The sequence below is a fragment of the Oncorhynchus clarkii genome, chromosome 17, assembly GCF_045791955.1.
Source record: "Oncorhynchus clarkii lewisi isolate Uvic-CL-2024 chromosome 17, UVic_Ocla_1.0, whole genome shotgun sequence".
Lineage (NCBI taxonomy): Eukaryota > Metazoa > Chordata > Actinopteri > Salmoniformes > Salmonidae > Oncorhynchus > Oncorhynchus clarkii.
In genome coordinates, this window is record NC_092163.1 from 83349186 (window position 1) to 83367864 (window position 18679).

The 18679-nt window shown below is 45.6% G+C and overlaps 1 protein-coding gene across 1 annotated transcript in view; it reads right to left on the bottom strand.

Moving 5' to 3' along the window:
• Nucleotides 1-387: 387 nt before the first annotated feature.
• Nucleotides 388-18679, bottom strand: part of LOC139369525 (5-aminolevulinate synthase, non-specific, mitochondrial-like) — a 43783-nt gene continuing 25491 nt past the window's right edge. The window contains exon 5 of the mRNA XM_071108766.1: nucleotides 388-396. Coding sequence (XP_070964867.1) covers nucleotides 388-396 — 9 coding nt within the window. The remainder of the gene's footprint in view (nucleotides 397-18679) is intronic.

The following is an 18679-nucleotide window of genomic DNA, read 5'->3' on the forward strand; positions in this document are numbered from 1 at the left end:
TCAGGACCTAGGCCTTGATGGGCTGGGAGTTTCTCCTGACCTGACCAGGAACAACTCTGGGTCCTAGTTGTAGCCTGTTTTTCAGGTCAGGTCAGGAAAACATCCTGGTCTTACTCATAACCTAGGGCTCAAATGTGCATTGTGTCCTTTCACTGTACTATAGTATAGCTGAGGCGATAAACCGAAAATTACGGACACCAACATTGCCATCGTTTTACGAAGTATTTTGCTAATGTCAGTAAGTTTCATGATTTTGCTACTTCTTCTAGATTGTTCCAAAACTATTATCTGGTCAACAGTAATAGCCCATTCATTATGTTGATTCCTGCTATGAAAGTATCAGCCTGTCCTTGTTTCACTGTCGGCTGCTGTGGGAGAGAGCCACTCTCACTCCCTCTGTGAGGACGGAGAAGGGAGAGATTGCATTATGGGAAACACAAGCACTATGATCATTACTCAAAATGCAGTTCGCTGTGAAAAGACCATTTTCAACACAACTACAGCTGTTCTTGTTACAGAGAGGACAGCTTTCTGTGAGTGTATCATGTACTTCTCATCTCTATAGAGTTCTCTGCACTACTTTACAACCGGAGTAGACTGTTTGCTAGAATGGTTTTGATGCGCCAACAGAGTGGAGCCGAGCAAGGCTCCATTTGTAATGAATAGTATATTATATATATATAAAAGTATATAAATATAAAAGTTATTTTCCATATCATGCAGCTCTTCCCCCCCCCAAAAATGATGTTTCGGAATTTATTGCTGATTTATCGTTATCGCAACAACAACAACAAAACCTGTCAACTTGTCGCGATATGGATAGTTGGTCCATGTCGCCCAGCTCTAGCCTACATCATCTGATTCTACCACCATGCTCCCAGGAGTGTTTCGCTCCAACACTCTGCAACATGACCCAGATTCATCATTTCAATATTTTATGGTCTTGTGTTCTGTTCTGTGAGTAAATCTGATCCATCCAGGATAACAGTGTTTCAGTAGCAGTCAGACGATACAGGGGCTCATCCATGGGGTCTGGTTCTCTCAGGATAACAGTGTTTCAGTAGCAGTCAGACGATACAGGGGCTCATCCATGGGGTCTGGTTCTCTCAGGAAAACAGTGTTTCAGTAGCAGTCAGACGATACAGGGGCTCATCCATGGGGTCTGGTTCTCTCAGGATAACAGTGTTTCAGTAGCAGTCAGACGATACAGGGGCTCATCCATGGGGTCTGGTTCTCTCAGGATAACAGTGTTTCAGTAGCAGTCAGACGATACAGGGGCTCATCCATGGGGTCTGATCCATCCAGGAAAACAGTGTTTCAGTAGCAGTCAGACGTTACAGGGGCTCATCCATGGGGTCTGGTTCTCTCAGGATAACAGTGTTTCAGTAGCAGTCAGACGATACAGGGGCTCATCCATGGGGTCTGGTTTTCTCAGGATACTCAAACAGCTCGTTGAAAAACAACAACAACAGAAAATCTCACATTTATATTTTAAATGTCTTCTCCACATACAAAGAAATGTGATAAACAGCATAATGTCAAAAAATGACTGGACTGAATGTGAAAATACATTATATCAGTGAGCTACTCACGACAATTATTCTCCAAGCTGTCCAGGCTACAAACGTCCTAGTTCCATTCAGTAATGTCCATTATTCACACTCACCTATCTAGCCATTCAATCCACCAGAGATGATTCCATTACACATCATTTCATAGAAGGAGACGGCTCGCAGCATCAGAGCAGAGCTTGTGTGTGTGACCCTTTTCAAATCTTACGCCACAAAACAATAATGTGTCTTCACTGTCTGTTAGACATGTCCCATATCCCTGTTCCATGAAACACAACTGAGACACAGAACCGTCTAGGATCTAGTTATAGTGTCAGGGTCAGTCCTCTATGGTTGAGTGAGGGGGTTAAGACAGAGGACCGTCTAGGATCTAGTTATAGTGTCAGGGTCAGTCCTCTATGGTTGAGTGAGGGGGTTAAGACAGAGGACCGTCTAGGATCTAGTTATAGTGTCAGGGTCAGTCCTCTATGGTTGAGTGAGGGGGTTAAGACAGAGGACCGTCTAAGACCTGGATATAGTTTCAGAGTCAGGTGTCTAACCCCTCATTATGTGGTGCCTAAACCCCTCTTTATGTCGTGTCTGACCCCTCATTATGTGGTGTCTGACCCCTCATTATGTGGTGTCTAACCCCTCATTATGTGGTGTCTAACCCCTCATTATGTGGTATCTAACCCCATTATGTGGTGTCTAACCCCTCATTATGTGGTGTCTAACCCCATTATGTGGTGTCTAACCCCTCATTATGTAGTGTCCAACCCCTCATTATGTGGTGTCTGACCCCTCATTATGTGGTGTCTAACCCCTCATTATGTGGTGTCTAACCCCTCATTATGTGGTGTCTGACCCCTCATTATGTGGTGTCTGACCCCTCATTATGTGGTGTCTGACCCCTCATTATGTGGTGTCTACCCCTCATTATGTGGTGTCCAACCCCTCATTATGTGGTGTCTAACCCCTCATTATGTGGTGTTTAACCCCTCATTATGTGGTGTCTAACCTCATTATGTGGTGTCTATCCCCTCATTATGTGGTGTCTGACCACTCATTATGTGGTTTCTGACCCCTCATTATGTGGTGTCTAACCCCTCATTATGTGGTGTCTAACCCCTCATTATGTGGTGTCTAACCCCTCATTATGTGGTGTCTAACCCCTCATTATATGGTGTTTAACCCCTCATTATGTGGTGACTAACCCCTCATTATGTGGTGTCTAACCCCGTTATGTGGTGTGTGACCCCTCATTATGTGGTGTCTAACCCCTCATTATGTGGTGTCTAACCCCATTATGTGGTGTCTAACCCCTCATTATGTGGTGTCTGACCCCTCATTATGTGGTGTCTAACCCCTCATTATGTGGTGTCTGACCCCTCATTATGTGGTGTCTGACCCCTCATTATGTGGTGTCTGACCCCTCATTATGTGGTGTCTAACCCCTCATTATGTAGTATCCAACCCCTCATTATGTGGTGTCTAACCCCATTATGTGGTGTGTGACCCCTCATTATGTGGTGTCTAACCCCGTTATGTGGTGTGTGACCCCTCATTATGTGGTGTCTAACCCCTCATTATGTGGTGTCTAACCCCATTATGTGGTGTCTAACCCCTCATTATGTGGTGTCTGACCCCTCATTATGTGGTGTCTAACCCCTCATTATGTGGTGTCTGACCCCTCATTATGTGGTGTCTGACCCCTCATTATGTGGTGTCTGACCCCTCATTATGTGGTGTCTGACCCCTCATTAAGTGGTGTCTAACCCCTCATTATGTAGGGTCTGACCCCTCATTATGTGGTGTCCGACCCCTCATTATGTGGTGTCTAACCCCTCATTATGTGGTATCTAACCCCATTATGTGGTGTCTAACCCATCATTATGTGGTATCTAACCTCATTATGTGGTGTCTAACCTCATTATGTGGTGTCTAACCCCTCATTATGTGGTGTCTAACCTCATTATGTGGTGTCTAACCTCATTATGTGGTGTCTAACCCCATTATGTGTGGTTTGGTATTGATCTCTAACTCTTCAGCTGGTTGTTGACGTTCCCTTTAAATCTGTTCTATTCCCTTCACATTTACACCAGATGGCAGGAGACACCAACATTCACTATTCTGGAGAACAAGAGATCTGACTCAGCTGAATATTTGGAAGGTGAATTTTTATGAACTAATAATAAACCGTGTCCATATCTATGATGACCTCTGACCTTTAGGTTGATATGTTGTTAAATTGTGCACAATAGTTTCTGATCTTGTGTGAAAATAAAAAGTATTTTGCCTCATGAAATACTTTTAAAACCCCCTCCAAGCCATAAGACTGCTAATCGTTAGTTAAATAGTTAACCAATAGTTATCTGCTTAACAATTTAATTTAATATTTAACTTTCTGCACCAACTCTTTTGACTCATCACATACACTGCTGTTACTATTTATTACATATCCTGGTACCTAGTCACTTTATCCCTACTTATATGTCCATATCTACCTCAATTACCTTGTACACCTCCTACACATTGACTATGTACTGGTAACCAGTGTGTCTATACAGTAGTCAAGTTATCATTCATTATTGATTGGTTATTTTTTTTACCATTTATTTAAACTAGGCAAGTCAGTTAAGAACAAATTCTTATTTTCAATGACGGTTTAGGAACAGTGGGTTAACTGCCTGTACAGGGGCAGAATGACAGATTTGTACCTTGTCAGGTGAGGGATTCGGTTACTAGTCCAACACTCTAACCACTAGGCTATCCTGCCACCCCCTCATGTTAATATGTTTTAATTATTTCCTTCTTTCTCTCTGCATTGTTGGGAAGGGCCCGTCAGGAAGCATTTCACTGTGAGGTCTACTACACCTGTTGTATTCAGCATTTCACTGTAAGGTCTACTACACCTGTTGTATTCAACATTTCACTGTAAGGTCTACTACACCTGTTGTATTCAGCATTTCACTGTGAGGTCTACTACACCTGTTGTATTCAGCATTTCACTGTGAGGTCTACTACACCTGTTGTATTCAGCATTTCACTGTGAGGTCTACTACACCTGTTGTATTCAGCATTTCACTGTGAGGTCTACTACACCTGTTGTATTCAGCATTTCACTGTAAGGTCTACTACACCTGTTGTATTCAGCATTTCACTGTGAGGTCTACTACACCTGTTGTATTCAGCATTTCACTGTGAGGTCTACTACACCTGTTGTATTCAGCATTTCACTGTAAGGTCTACTACACCTGTTGTATTCAGCATTTCACTGTAAGGTCTACTACACCTGTTGTATTCAGCATTTCACTGGGAGGTCTACTACACCTGTTGTATTCAGCATTTCACTGTAAGGTCTACTACACCTGTTGTATTCAGCATTTCACTGGGAGGTCTACTACACCTGTTGTATTCAGCATTTCACTGTAAGGTCTACTACACCTGTTGTATTCAGCATTTCACTGTGAGGTCTACTACACCTGTTGTATTCAACATTTCACTGTAAGGTCTACTACACCTGTTGTATTCAGCATTTCACTGTAACACCTGTTGTATTCAGCATTTCACTGTAAGGTCTACTACACCTGTTGTATTCAGCATTTCACTGTGAAGTCTACTACACCTGTTGTATTCAGCATTTCACTGTAAGGTCTACTAATCATGTGACAAATAACATTTGATGTTATATCTATAGGCATCACCTTTCCCTCATTATAAGTAGACCTATATCTATACAGTTCACCTTTCTCACCTTTCAGCCAGCATATGCCTTATTTGAGAATAGTGTTCCATGGGAACCCATTGTTTTTGTTTTTTATAATATGTTTATTATTTTACAATAAAAAATCTAATAAAAAAGACAGCAATACTAACATTGACATTCATTGTACTGTTGAATGGGATGGCCAATTTAGAGGACAAAACAAAACTTAACTCACACATACACAAAATAAAACTAAATCCTATTAGGTGGTGCATGTATAAGAAGACAGCATATAGTCATTACAAGCAGTGTAGTTAAGCCAAAAATAAATATTGAGTGGAGTACAGCACAGAGTAGCAGGAGATCGTCAACCCAGTTATGAAGCGGGACTCGACCATTTATCCAGTATCGGCTGACATATTTTGTAAAACATTGGACTTCTATTGGAGGTATTGTATCGAATCTTTTCCATATGTATTACATTTCCTAAATCCCGTAACCACATTTCAAAGGTAGGTACAGTCTCCAGTTTCCAAAATTGAAATATGAGCCTTTTGGCTAATAGAGTACAAAGAGAGACAGCTTTCCCTTCGTGGTTATTCCCATCACCTGTACCAAACAGAGCGGGGACCCCATTGTTAAAGTGAAAGACCATTTCTGGTGTTTCTGGCAGTCGGGCAAGTTGAGACCAAAATACCGCGAATACCAGAATTGATCTTCCTGGTTCCTCCTCTACGTGTAAATGAAAGGCAGACCATATATGGCACTTCCGTGTTTAAATAGCTTTTGGGGGGGGGGGGGGGGGGTTCTCATAATCTTTCAGACTTTAAAGGCAATCTCTTCATCATGTGGTGTAATTACTCTTTCTGACCTGGAGTAAACTGGTGACATAATCCCTGTCTCCATCTATATAGTCCATCAACACCTCGTCTAATCTCATTATGGGTCTAAGAGCTTTCGGGGTGAAACTGTCACTGCTTCCCCTGACCCTGCTCGACGATACTTCCTCAGTACTAAAAAGACCATCTGTTTTCTCGGAGTCAGGTAAGACCTCGGTCAGGGTTTCACTAGGTAGTCAGAGCCGAGTCAAATATCTATGTCATTCTTTGTTGTTGTTATGCACTTGGTGCTTAGTGACGAAGTTGGTCACCGCCGTGCTTACTGTAAGGGAAACAACGGACGAAAAGGATGAATAACGGGGAAGGAGTTTACCGTCTACAAAGAAAAAAAACTATTTCCTGCTGTGTTTACACACACACACACACACACACACACACACACACACACACACACACACACACACACACACACACACACACACACACACAACACACACACACACACACACACACACACACACACACACACACACACACACACACACACACACACACAGCTGAGAAGTGTCACCATAGCTGATTGACACAGAATGGTTTCCAGGCCACATCACAATTTCAAAACAAGATGAACCTGTTCTGAGGGCCAGTCCTAAGATAATCATGTCTAAGAAGAGTTTTACCGTTATATAGGCAGGGAAGTCATTAAGGAGTTAGTAACGTCAATCAAAGAAACAGTAATGTCACTGATGACGAGTGAGATGAAGGAGACCCGTCTGGGTTGAGTTACCTGATGACGAGTGAGATGAAGGAGACCGGTCTGGGTTGAGTTACCTGATGACGAGTGAGATGAAGGAGACCAGTCTGACCAGTCCTGATGACTAGTGAGAGACCAGAACCATAGGGCTGATGATGATAGAGACCCTTTATTGATTTCTATGGACAGATCTCTATGTACACATCTCCCATTGCCTGCTGCTATAGAACCCTGACCTTTTCCACTGGACGTGCCACCTGGACCTATTGTTTCGACTCAGACATGATTAACTTGCTGTTCATGAAGAATGTGTGAATCGGGCCAGATTGTTATTGCGGAACTTCCCAGCTGTGGAAAGTGTAACCTGATACCCCAGAGTTTTCTGAGACCAACTCAATGGAAGCTGGGAAGCAGAACTATCAGTCAAAACTGTCATGGAGTGAATTGACCCCCCCCCCCTCTCAGAGCCTGGTTCCTCTACCCAGTACAGCCAGTAGAGGTCTGGTCACCCCTCAGAGCCTGGTTCCTCTCTACCCAGTACAGCCAGTAGAGGACTGGTCACCCCTCAGAGCCTAGTTCCTCTCTACCCAGTACAGCCAGCAGAGGAATGGTCACTCCTCAGAGCCTGGTTCCTCTACCCAGTACAGCCAGTAGAGGACTGGTCACCCCTCAGAGCCTGGTTCCTCTCTACCCAGTACAGCCAGCAGAGGAATGGTCACTCCTCAGAGCCTGGTTCCTCTACCCAGTACAGCCAGTAGAGGACTGGTCACCCCTCAGAGCCTGGTTCTTCTGGTCTACACAGTACAGCCAGTAGAGGACTGGTCACCCCTCAGAGCCTGGTTCCTCTGGTCTACCCAGTACAGCCAGTAGAGGACTGGTCACCCCTCAGAGCATGGTTCCTCTACCCAGTACAGCCAGCAGAGGACTGGTCGCACCTCAGAGCCTGGTCCCTCTCTACCCAGTACAGCCAGCAGAGGATTGGTCACCCCTCAGAGCCTGGTTCCTCTCTACCCAGTACAGCCAGCAGAGGACTGGTCACCCCTCAGAGCCTGGTTCCTCTCTACCCAGTACAGCCAGCAGAGGACTGGTCACCCCTCAGAGCCTGGTTCCTCTCTACCCCCCCCCCCCCCCCCCCCTCCCCCTCAGACCCTGGTTCCTCTACCCAGTACAGCCAGAAGAGGACTGGTCCCCCCTCAGAGCCTGGCTCCTCTCTACCCAGTACAGCCAGCAGAGGACTGTTCACCCCTCAGAGCCTGGTTCCTCTCTACCCCCCCCCCCCCCCCCCCCCCCCCCCCCCTGTCCCCCTTCCCCCTCAGAGCCTGGTTCCTCTGGTCTACCCAGTAGAGGACTGGTCCCCCCTCAGACCCTGGTTCCTCTCTACACCCCCCCCCCCCACCCCCACCCCTCCTCAGAGCCTGGTTCCTCTCTAGGTTTTGTCCTAGAAGAAAGCTCAACAATACATTTGATCGATAGAGGAGTGAATATGAATGGACTTCAATCATTTACAACAGCAAAATGGATCTCTGGTCACAGCATCAAACCATTGTGCGATCACTGCAAAGCAAACACTTGGAATTACATAACAACTGTGTGTTCAGAGAAATTATATTTACATAACATCATGCCACCTATGTTTAAATACTATGAAATGATTTTGCATGTTGCAAAGTGCATCCCAAATGGCACCCTATTCCCTATACGGTGCAATACTTTTGACAATAGCCCTATGGGTCCCTGGAAAGAAGTACACTATATAGGGAATAGGATGCCATTTGGGACCCACTCACAGTCATTCTGTTTTCGCTCCTACTGAGCTCTATGTAATGGCTGGACCCACCCACAGTCATTCTGTTATAGCTCCTACTGAGCTCTATGTAATGGCTGGACACACCCACAGTCATTCTGTTATAGCTCCTACAGAGCTCTATGTAATGGCTGGACACACCCACAGTCATTCTGTTAACAAGTGTCCCACTATGTAAATAAGCCATTTACTACATGGGCCTGTTTACAGGCAGTAGGACCTGTCATCATTCACTCTGAACTGGACTGTGTGTTTACAGGCAGTAGGACCTGTCATCATTCACTATGAACTGGACTGTGTGTTTACAGGCAGTAGGGCCTGTCATCATTCACTATGAACTGGACTGTGTGTTTACAGGCAGTAGGACCTGTCATCATTCACTATGAACTGTGTGTTTACAGGCAGTAGGGCCTGTCATCATTCACTCTGAACTGGACTGTGTGTTTACAGGCAGTAGGACCTTTCATCATTCACTATGAACTGGACTGTGTGTTTACAGGCAGTAGGGCCTGTCATCATTCACTATGAACTGGACTGTATGTTTACAGGCAGTAGGGTCTGTCATCATTCACTATGAACTGGACAGTGTGTTTACAGGCAGTAGGGCCTGTCATCATTCACTATGAACTGGACAGTGTGTTTACAGGCAGTAGGGCCTGTCATCATTCACTATGAACTGGACTGTGTGTTTACAGGCAGTAGGGCCTGTCATCATTCACTATGAACTGGACTGTGTGTTTACAGGCAGTAGGGTCTGTCATCATTCACTATGAACTGGACAGTGTGTTTACAGGCAGTAGGGCCTGTCATCATTCACTATGAACTGGACAGTGTGTTTACAGGCAGTAGGGCCTGTCATCATTCACTATGAACTGGACTGTGTGTTTACAGGCAGTAGGGTCTGTCATCATTCACTATGAACTGGACTGTGTGTTTACAGGCAGTAGGGCCTGTCATCATTCACTATGAACTGGACTGTGTGTTTACAGGCACTTTGAACTGGACTGTAGAGAGCGTGCTATGGAATAGACGTGCTTTGCTAGAGCTCCGCTCAATGTTGAAACAAATTCATATTTATCTTAACCTCTCACAACCTATAACTTCAATCATTGTCTTGCAATATGACAAAGGGAAAAGGAACCCAAAAAGGGGCTAAACAAGATAATTTGAATGAGACAACGAACCAATTTCAACATCGCCGACCCACGAGGAGTTAGCTGAAGATGCTAGCTCCCAGGAGGTCCCCAACAGAACCTACTCAAAGTGACCCACTGGCTGCTATAAACTCACTAAGCAAGAAGGTGGACACAAGGTTAGCTGATATCTCAATGAATATTTGACTGAAACTGTGAAGGCAACTAAGGGCAGGGTGCATGAGGTTGAGCAGACGACAGTCGATCACGAGGCCAGGCTACAGGACTTAAAGAAACAGTGCACAACGTTCAAAAATTACAACAAAACCCTGAAAGTCGGATTGGAAATGCTCGAGTCTCTTTCAAGATGCCAGAACATGTTGATATTTGGGATCCAGGAGGAAAGGAAACCATCTGAATTAGCCTCGGAGCTGATACTGACATTGCGTCGGTTACCTATCACCCTATTCTACTTACGGACCACCCTCCTCTGTCCATGGTGCTGAATCTCGACGCATACTTGTTGAAAGATGAGACTTTTTGTCAGTATTTGAGGGAGCAGATTGCCTTTTTCCTCGGAGCTAACGACACGGGGGAATGTTGACGACTCCACCCTTTGGGAATCTCTAAAGGCTGTGATTAGAGGTTACATTATTTCTTATACATCAGAGAGGAAGAAACGAGCCAATACTAGGCTGAGAGAAACTGAAAGAGAGTTAGGGGAACAGGAGAACGTTTTTAGGACGAATTCCTCGTATACAGTCCTTGAGAAGATCACAAAGTTGAAATATGAATACAATACCACCCTATCGAAACGGCTCTTTACTTGCTAGAACGCAACAAAGTTATTTTGAACTGGGTGACAAACAACATAAATGATTAGTAAGACAGCTAGGGCATGTACAGGCATCTAGAGCTATTCACAAAATAAAAGACAAGAAGGGTAAAATAGTAACAGATCCGCAGGATATTAATAAATGCTTTGTGCAGTTTAACTATCAATCAAAACACGATGCTGATCCACAAACTATGGAACGCTTTCTCGCTGAATGTGAACTTCCTAAACTAGACATGGGGGCAGCTGCTGCACTCGATGCAGGGATAACTTTAGAGGAAATTAACACAGCGATAGCACCATTTCCAAACATCAAGGCCCCTGGGCCCGATGGATATGTAATAATAAAATGCCAAACGCCATCAAACACTGTATGAGGATACAAAAGCACTGATCTTGAAAAAAAGATAGAGATTCCGTGGCGATGTCGCCTTATCGTACCGTGTCGTTACTCCCCATAGAAAATAAGGTGTTGACAAAGATATTGGCAAACAGATTGAACAAATATTTCTCTGACATCATACACCCTGACCAGACAGGTTTTAACCCGGGCTGACATAGAGTTGAAGTCGGAAGTTTACATACACTTAGGTTGGAGTCATTAAACTGGTTTTTCAACCACTCCCCAAATTTCTTGTTAACAAACTATAGTTTTGGCAAGTCGGTTAAGTCATTTACTTTGTGCATGGGCTTACCTCCGCTGTACCCGCACCCCACCATACCCCTGTCTGCGCATTATGCCCTGAATATATTCTACCATGCCCAGAAATCTGCTCCTTTTATTCTTTGTCCCCAACGCTCTAGGCGACCAGTTTTGATAGCCTTTAGCCGCACCTTCATACTACTCCTCCTCTGCTCCGCGGGTGATGTGGAGGTAAACCCAGGCCCTGCATGTCCCCAGGCACCCAAATTTGTTGACTTCTGTGATCGAAAAAGCCTTGGTTTCATGCATGTCAACATCAGAAGCCTCCTCCCTAAGTTTGTTTTACTCACTGCTTTAGCACACTCTGCTAACCCTGATGTCCTTGCCGTGTCTGAATCCTGGCTCAGGAAGGCCACCAAAAATTCTGAGATTTCCATACCCAACTATAACATTTTCTGTCAAGATAGAAATGCCAAAGGGGGAGGAGTTGCAGTCTACTGCAGAGATAGCCTGCAAAGTAATGTCATACTTTCCAGGTCCATACCCAAACAGTTCGAACTACTAATTTTAAAAATTACTCTCTCCAGAAATAAGTCTCTCACTGCTGCCGCCTGCTACCGACCCCCCTCAGCTCCCAGCTGTGCCCTGGACACCATTTGTGAATTGATTGCCCCCCATCTAGCTTCAGAGTTTGTTCTGTTAGGTGACCTTAACTGGGATATGCTTAACACCCCGGCAGTCCTACAATCTAAGCTAGATGCCCTCAATCTCACACAAATCATCAAGGAACCCACCAGGTACAACCCTAAATCTGCAAACATGGGCACCCTCATAGACGTCATCCTGACCAACTGGCCCTCCAAATACACCTCTGCTGTCTTCAACCAGGATCTCAGCGATCACTGCCTCATTGCCTGCATCCGCTACGGATCCGCAGTCAAACGACAACCCTCATCCCTGTCAAACGCTCCCTAAAACACTTCTGTGAGCAGGCCTTTCTAATCGACCTGGCCCGGGTATCCTGGAAGGACATTGACCTCATACCGTCAGTTGAGGATACCTGGTCATTCTTTAAAAGTAACTTCCTCACCATTTTAGATAAGCATGCTCCGTTCAAAAATGCAGAACTAAGAACAGATATAGCCCTTGGTTCACTCCAGACCTGACTGCCCTCGACCAGCACAAAAACATCCTGTGGCGGACTGCAATAGCATCGAATAGTCCCCGCGATATGCAACTGTTCAGGGAAGTCAGGAACCAATACACGCAGTCAGTCAGGAAAGCATAGGCCAGCTTCTTCAGGCAGAAATTTGCCTCCTGTAGCTCTAACTCCAAAAAGTTCTGGGACACTGTGAAGTCCATGGAGAACAAGAGCACCTCCTCCCAGCTGCCCACTGCACTGAGGCTCGGTAACACGGTCACCACCAATAAATCCATGATTATCGAAAACTTCAACAAGCATTTCTCAACGGCTGGCCATGCCTTCCTCCTGGCTGCTCCAACCTCGGCCAACAGCTCCGCTACTCCGCCCCCCCACGCAGCTACTCGCCCAAGCCTCTCCAGGTTCTCCTTTACCCAAATCCAGATAGCAAATGTTCTGAAAGAGCTGCAAAACCTGGACCCGTACAAATCAGCTGGTCTTGACAATCTGGACCCTCTATTTCTGAAACTATCCGCCGCCATTGTCGCAACCCCTATTACCAGCCTGTTCAACTTCTCTTTCATATCGTCTGAGATCCCCAAGGATTGGAAAGCTGCAGCAGTCATCCCCCTCTTCAAAGGGGGAGACACCCTGGACCCAAACTGTTACAGACCTATATCCATCCTGCCCTGCCTAGCTAAGGTCTTAGAAAGCCAAGTCAACAAACAGGTCACTGACCATCTCGAATCCCACCATACCTTCTCCGCTGTGCAATCTGGTTTCCGAGCCGGTCACGGGTGCACCTCAGCCACGCTCAAGGTACTAAACGATATCATAACCGCCATCGATAAAAGACAGTACTGTGCAGCCGTCTTCATCGACCTTGCCAAGGCTTTCGACTCTGTCAATCACCATATTCTTATCGGCAGACTCAGTAGCCTTGGTTTTTCTGATGACTGCCATGCCTGGTTCACCAACTACTTTGCAGACAGAGTTCAGTGTGTCAAATCGGAGGGCATGCTGTCCGGTCCTTTGGCAGTCTCAATGGGGGTGCCACAGGGTTCAATTCTCGGGCCGACTCTTTTCTCTGTATATATCAATGATGTTGCTCTTGCTGCGGGCGATTCCCTGATCCACCTCTACGCAGACGACACCATTCTGTATACTTCCGGCCCGTCCTTGGACACTGTGCTATCTAACCTCCAAACGAGCTTCAATGCCATACAACACTCCTTCCGTGGCCTCCAACTGCTCTTAAACGCTAGTAAAACCAAATGCATGCTTTTCAACCGTTCACTGCCTGCACCCGCACGCCCGACTAGCATCACCACCCTGGATGGTTCCGACCTAGAATATGTGGACATCTATAAGTACCTAGGTGTCTGGCTAGACTGTAAACTCTCCTTCCAGACTCATATCAAACATATCCAATCTAGAGTCGGCTTTCTATTCCGCAACAAAGCCTCCTTCACTCACGCCGCAAAACTTACCCTAGTAAAACTGACTATCCTACCGATCCTCGACTTCGGCGATGTCATCTACAAAATGGCTTCCAATACTCTACTCAGCAAACTGGATGCAGTTTATCACAGTGCCATCCGTTTTGTTACTAAAGCACCTTATACCACCCACCACTGCGACCTGTATGCTCTAGTCGGCTGGCCCTCGCTACATATTCGTCGCCAGACCCACTGGCTCCAGGTCATCTACAAGTCCATGCTAGGTAAAGCTCCGCCTTATCTCAGTTCACTGGTCACGATGGCAACACCCACCCGTAGCACGCGTTCCAGCAGGTGTATCTCACTGATCATCCCTAAAGCCAACAACTCATTTGGCCGCCTTTCGTTCCAGTTCTCTGCTGCCTGTGACTGGAACGAATTGCAAAAATCGCTGAAGTTGGAGACGTATCTCCCTCACCAACTCAAAACATCTGCTATCTGAGCAGCTAACCGATCGCTGCAGCTGTACATAGTCTATCGGTAAATAGCCCACCCAATTTTACCTACCTCTTCCCCATACTGTTTATATTTATTTACTTTTCTGCTCTTTTGGACACCAACCTGTACATGACCATCTGATCATGTATCACTCCAGTGTTAATCCAGTGTTAATCTGCAAAATTGTAATTATTCGCCTACCTCCTCATGCCTTTTGCACACAATGTACACTGCTCAAAAAAATAAAGGGAACACTTAAACAACACAATGTAACTCCAAGTCAATCACACTTCTGTGAAATCAAACTGTCCACTTAGGAAGCAACACTGATTGACAATACATTTCACATGCTGTTGTGCAAATGGAATAGACAACAGGTGGAAATTATAGGCAATTAGCAAGACACCCCCAATTAAGGATTGGTTCTGCAGGTGGGGACCACAGACCACTTCTCAGTTCCTATGCTTCCTGGCTGATGTTTTGGTCACTTTTGAATGCTGGCGGTGCTTTCACTCTAGTGGTAGCATGAGACAGAGTCTACAACCCACACAAGTGGCTCAGGTAGTGCAGCTCATCCAGGATGTCACATCAATACGAGCTGTGGCAAGAAGGTTTGCTGTGTCTGTCAGCGTAGTGTCCAGAGCATGGAGGCGCTACCAGGAGACAGGCCAGTACATCAAGAGACGTGGAGGAGGCCGTAGGAGGTCAACAACCCAGCAGCAGGACCGCTACCTACGCCTTTGTGCAAGGAGGAGCACTGCCAGAGCCCTGCAAAAATGACCTCCAGCAGGCCACAAATGTGCATGTGTCTGCTCAAACGGTCAGAAACAGACTCCATGAGGGTGGTATGAGGGCCCGATGTCCACAGGTGGGGGTTGTGCTTACAGCCCAACACCGTGCAGGACGTTTGGCATTTGCCAGAAAACACCAAGATTGGCAAATTCGCCACTGGCGCCCTGTGCTCTTCACAGATGAAAGCAGGTTCACACTGAGCACATGTGACAGACGTGACAGTCTGGAGACGCCGTGGAGAACGTTCTGCTGCCTGCAACATCCTCCAGCATGACCGGTTTGGCGGTGGGTCAGTCATGGTGTGGGGTGGCATTTCTTTGGGGGGCCGCACGGCTACCAGAGGTAGCCTGACTGCCATTAGGTACCAAGATGAGATCCTCAGACCCCTTGTGAGACCATATGCTGGTGCAGTTGGCCCTGGGTTCCTCCTAATGCAAGACAATGCTAGACCTCATGTGGCTGGAGTGTGTCAGCAGTTCCTGCAAGAGGAAGTCATTGATGCTTTGGACTGGCCCTCCCGTTCCCCAGACCTGAATCCAATTGAGCACATCTGGGACATCATGTCTCGCTCCATCCACCAACGCCACGTTGCACCACAGACTGTCCAGGAGTTGGCGGATGCTTTAGTCCAGGTCTGGGAGGAGATCCCTCGGGAGACCATCCGCCACCTCATCAGGAGCATGCCCAGGCGTTGTAGGGAGGTCATACAGGCACGTGGAGGCCACACACACTACTGAGCCTCATTTTGACTTGTTTTAAGGACGTTACATCAAAGTTGGATCAGCCTGTAGTGTGGTTTTCCACTTTAATTTTGAGTGTGACTCCAAATCCAGACCTCCATGGGTTGATAAATTTGATTTCCATTGATAATTTTTGTGTGATTTTGTTGTCAGCACATTCAACTATGTAAAGAAAAAAGTATTTCATAAAAATATTTAATTCATTCAGATCTAGGATGTGTTATTTTAGTGTTCCCTTTATTTTTTTTGAGCAGTGTATATAGACTCTCTTTTTTTTCTACTGTGTTATTGACTTGTTAATTGTTTACTCCATGTGTAACTCTGTGTTGTCTGTTCACACTGATATGCTTTATCTCGGCCAGGTCGCAGTTGCAAATGAGAACTTGTTCTCAACTAGCCTACCTGGTTAAATAAAGGTGTTCTCAACTAGCCTACCTGGTTAAATAAAGGTGTTCTCAACTAGCCTACCTGGTTAAATAAAGGTGTTCTCAACTAGCCTACCTGGTTAAATAAAGGTGAAATAAAAAATATAAAAAAATGTTTCCACCAATTGTTTACAGACAGATTATTTCACTTATAACTCACTGTATCACAATTCCAGTGGGTCAGAAGTTTACATACACTAAGTTGACTGTGCCTTTAAACAGCTTGGGAAATTCCAGAAAATGATGTCATGGCTTTAGAAGCTTCTGATAGGCTAATTGACATAATTTGAGTCAATTGGAGGTGTACCTGTGGATGTATTTCAAGGCCTACCTTCAAACTCAGAGCCTCTTTGCTTGACATCATGGGAAAATCAAAATAAATCAGCCAAGACCTCAGAAAAACAAATGTAGACCTCTGCAAGTCTGGTTCATCCTTGGGAGCAATTTCCAAACGCCTGAAGGTACCACGTTGATCTGTACAAACAACAGTACACAAGTATAAACACCATGGGACCACGCAGACGTCATACCGCTCAGGAAGGAGACGCGTTCTGTCTTCTAGAGATGAACGTACTTTGGTACGAAAAGTGCATATTAATCCCAGAACAACAGCAAAGGACCTTGTGAAGATGCTGGAGGAAACAGGTACAAAAGTATTTATATCCACAGTAAAACAAGTCCTATATCAACATAACCTAAAAAATAAAATACAAATTTGATCATATTACTCCAGTGCTAGCCTCCCTACACTGGCTTCCTGTCAAGGCAAGGGCTGATTTCAAGGTTTTACTGCTAACCTACAAAGCATTACATGGGCTTGCTCCTACCTATCTCTCTGATTTGGTCCTGCCGTACATACCTATACGTACACTACAGTCACAAGACGCAGGCCTCCTAATTGTCCCTCGAATTTCTAAGCAAACAGCTGGAGGCAGGGCTTTCCCCTATAGAGCTTCATTTTTATGGAATGGTCTGCCTACCCATGTGAGAGACGCAAACTCGGTCTCAACCTTTAAGTCTTCACTGTTTACAGTGGGTCATATGATTGAGTGTAGTCTGGCCCAGGAGTGGGAAGGTGAACGGAAAGGCTCTGGAGCAACGAACCGCCCTTGCTGTCTCTGCCTGGCCGGTTCTCCTCTTTCCATTGGGTTCTCTGCCTCTAACCCTATTACAGGGGTTGAGTCACTGGCTTACTGGTGTTCTTTCATGCCATCCCTAGGAGGGGTGCATCACTTGAGTGGGTTGAGTCACTGATGTGATCTTCCTGTCTGGGTTGGTGCCCCCCCCCTTGGGTTGTGCCGTGGCGGAGATCTTTGAGAGCTATACTCGGCCTTGTCTCAGGATGGTAAGTTGGTGATTGAAGATATCACTCTAGTGGTGTGGGGGCTGTGTGCTTTGGCAAAGTGGGTGGGGTTATATCCTTTCTGTTTGGCCCTGTCCGGGGGTATCATTGGATGGGGCCACAGTGTCTCCTGACCCCTCCTGTGTCAGCCTCCAGTATTTATGCTGCAGTAGTTTATGTGTCGGGGGGCTAGGGTCAGCTTGTTATATCTGGAGTACTTCTCCTGTCTTATCCGGTGTACTGTGTGAATTTAAGTATGCTCTCTCTAATTCTCTCTTTCTCTCTCTTGGAGGACCTGAGCCCTAGGACCATGCCTCAGGGCTACCTGGCATGATGACTCCTTGCTTTCCCCAGTCCACCTGGCCGTGCTGCTGCTCCAGTTTCAACTGTTCTGCCTGCGGCTATGGATTCCTGACCTGTTCACCGGACGTGCTGCCTGTCCCAGACCTATTATTTGACCGTGCTGGTCATTTATGAACATTTGAACATATTGGCCATGGTCTGTTATAATCTCCACCCGGCACAGCCAGAAGAGGACTGGCCACCCCTCATAGCCTGGTTCCTCTCTAGATTTCTTCCTAGGTTTTGGCCTTTCTAGGGAGTTTTTCCTAGCCAACATGCTTCAAAACCTGCATTGCTTGCTGTTTTCGGGTTTTAGGCTGGGTTTCTGTACAGCACTTTGAGATATCAGCTGATGTACGAAGGGCTTTATAAATACATTTGATTCAACAGTGTGTGAAAACCTTGTGAAGACTTACAGAAAAAGTATTGAGATAAACTTTTGTTATTGACCAAATACTTATTTTCCACCATAATTTGCAAATAAATTCATTAAAAATCCTACAATGTGATTTTCTGGATTTTTTTTCTCATTTTGTCTGTCATAGTTGAAATGTACCTATGATGAAAATTACAGGCCTCATCTTTTTAAGTGGGAGAACTTGCACAATTGGTGGCTGACTAAAACGTTTTTTGACTCTGTACCAGTACCCCCTGTATATAGCCTCCACATTGACTCTGTACCGGTACCCCCCCTGT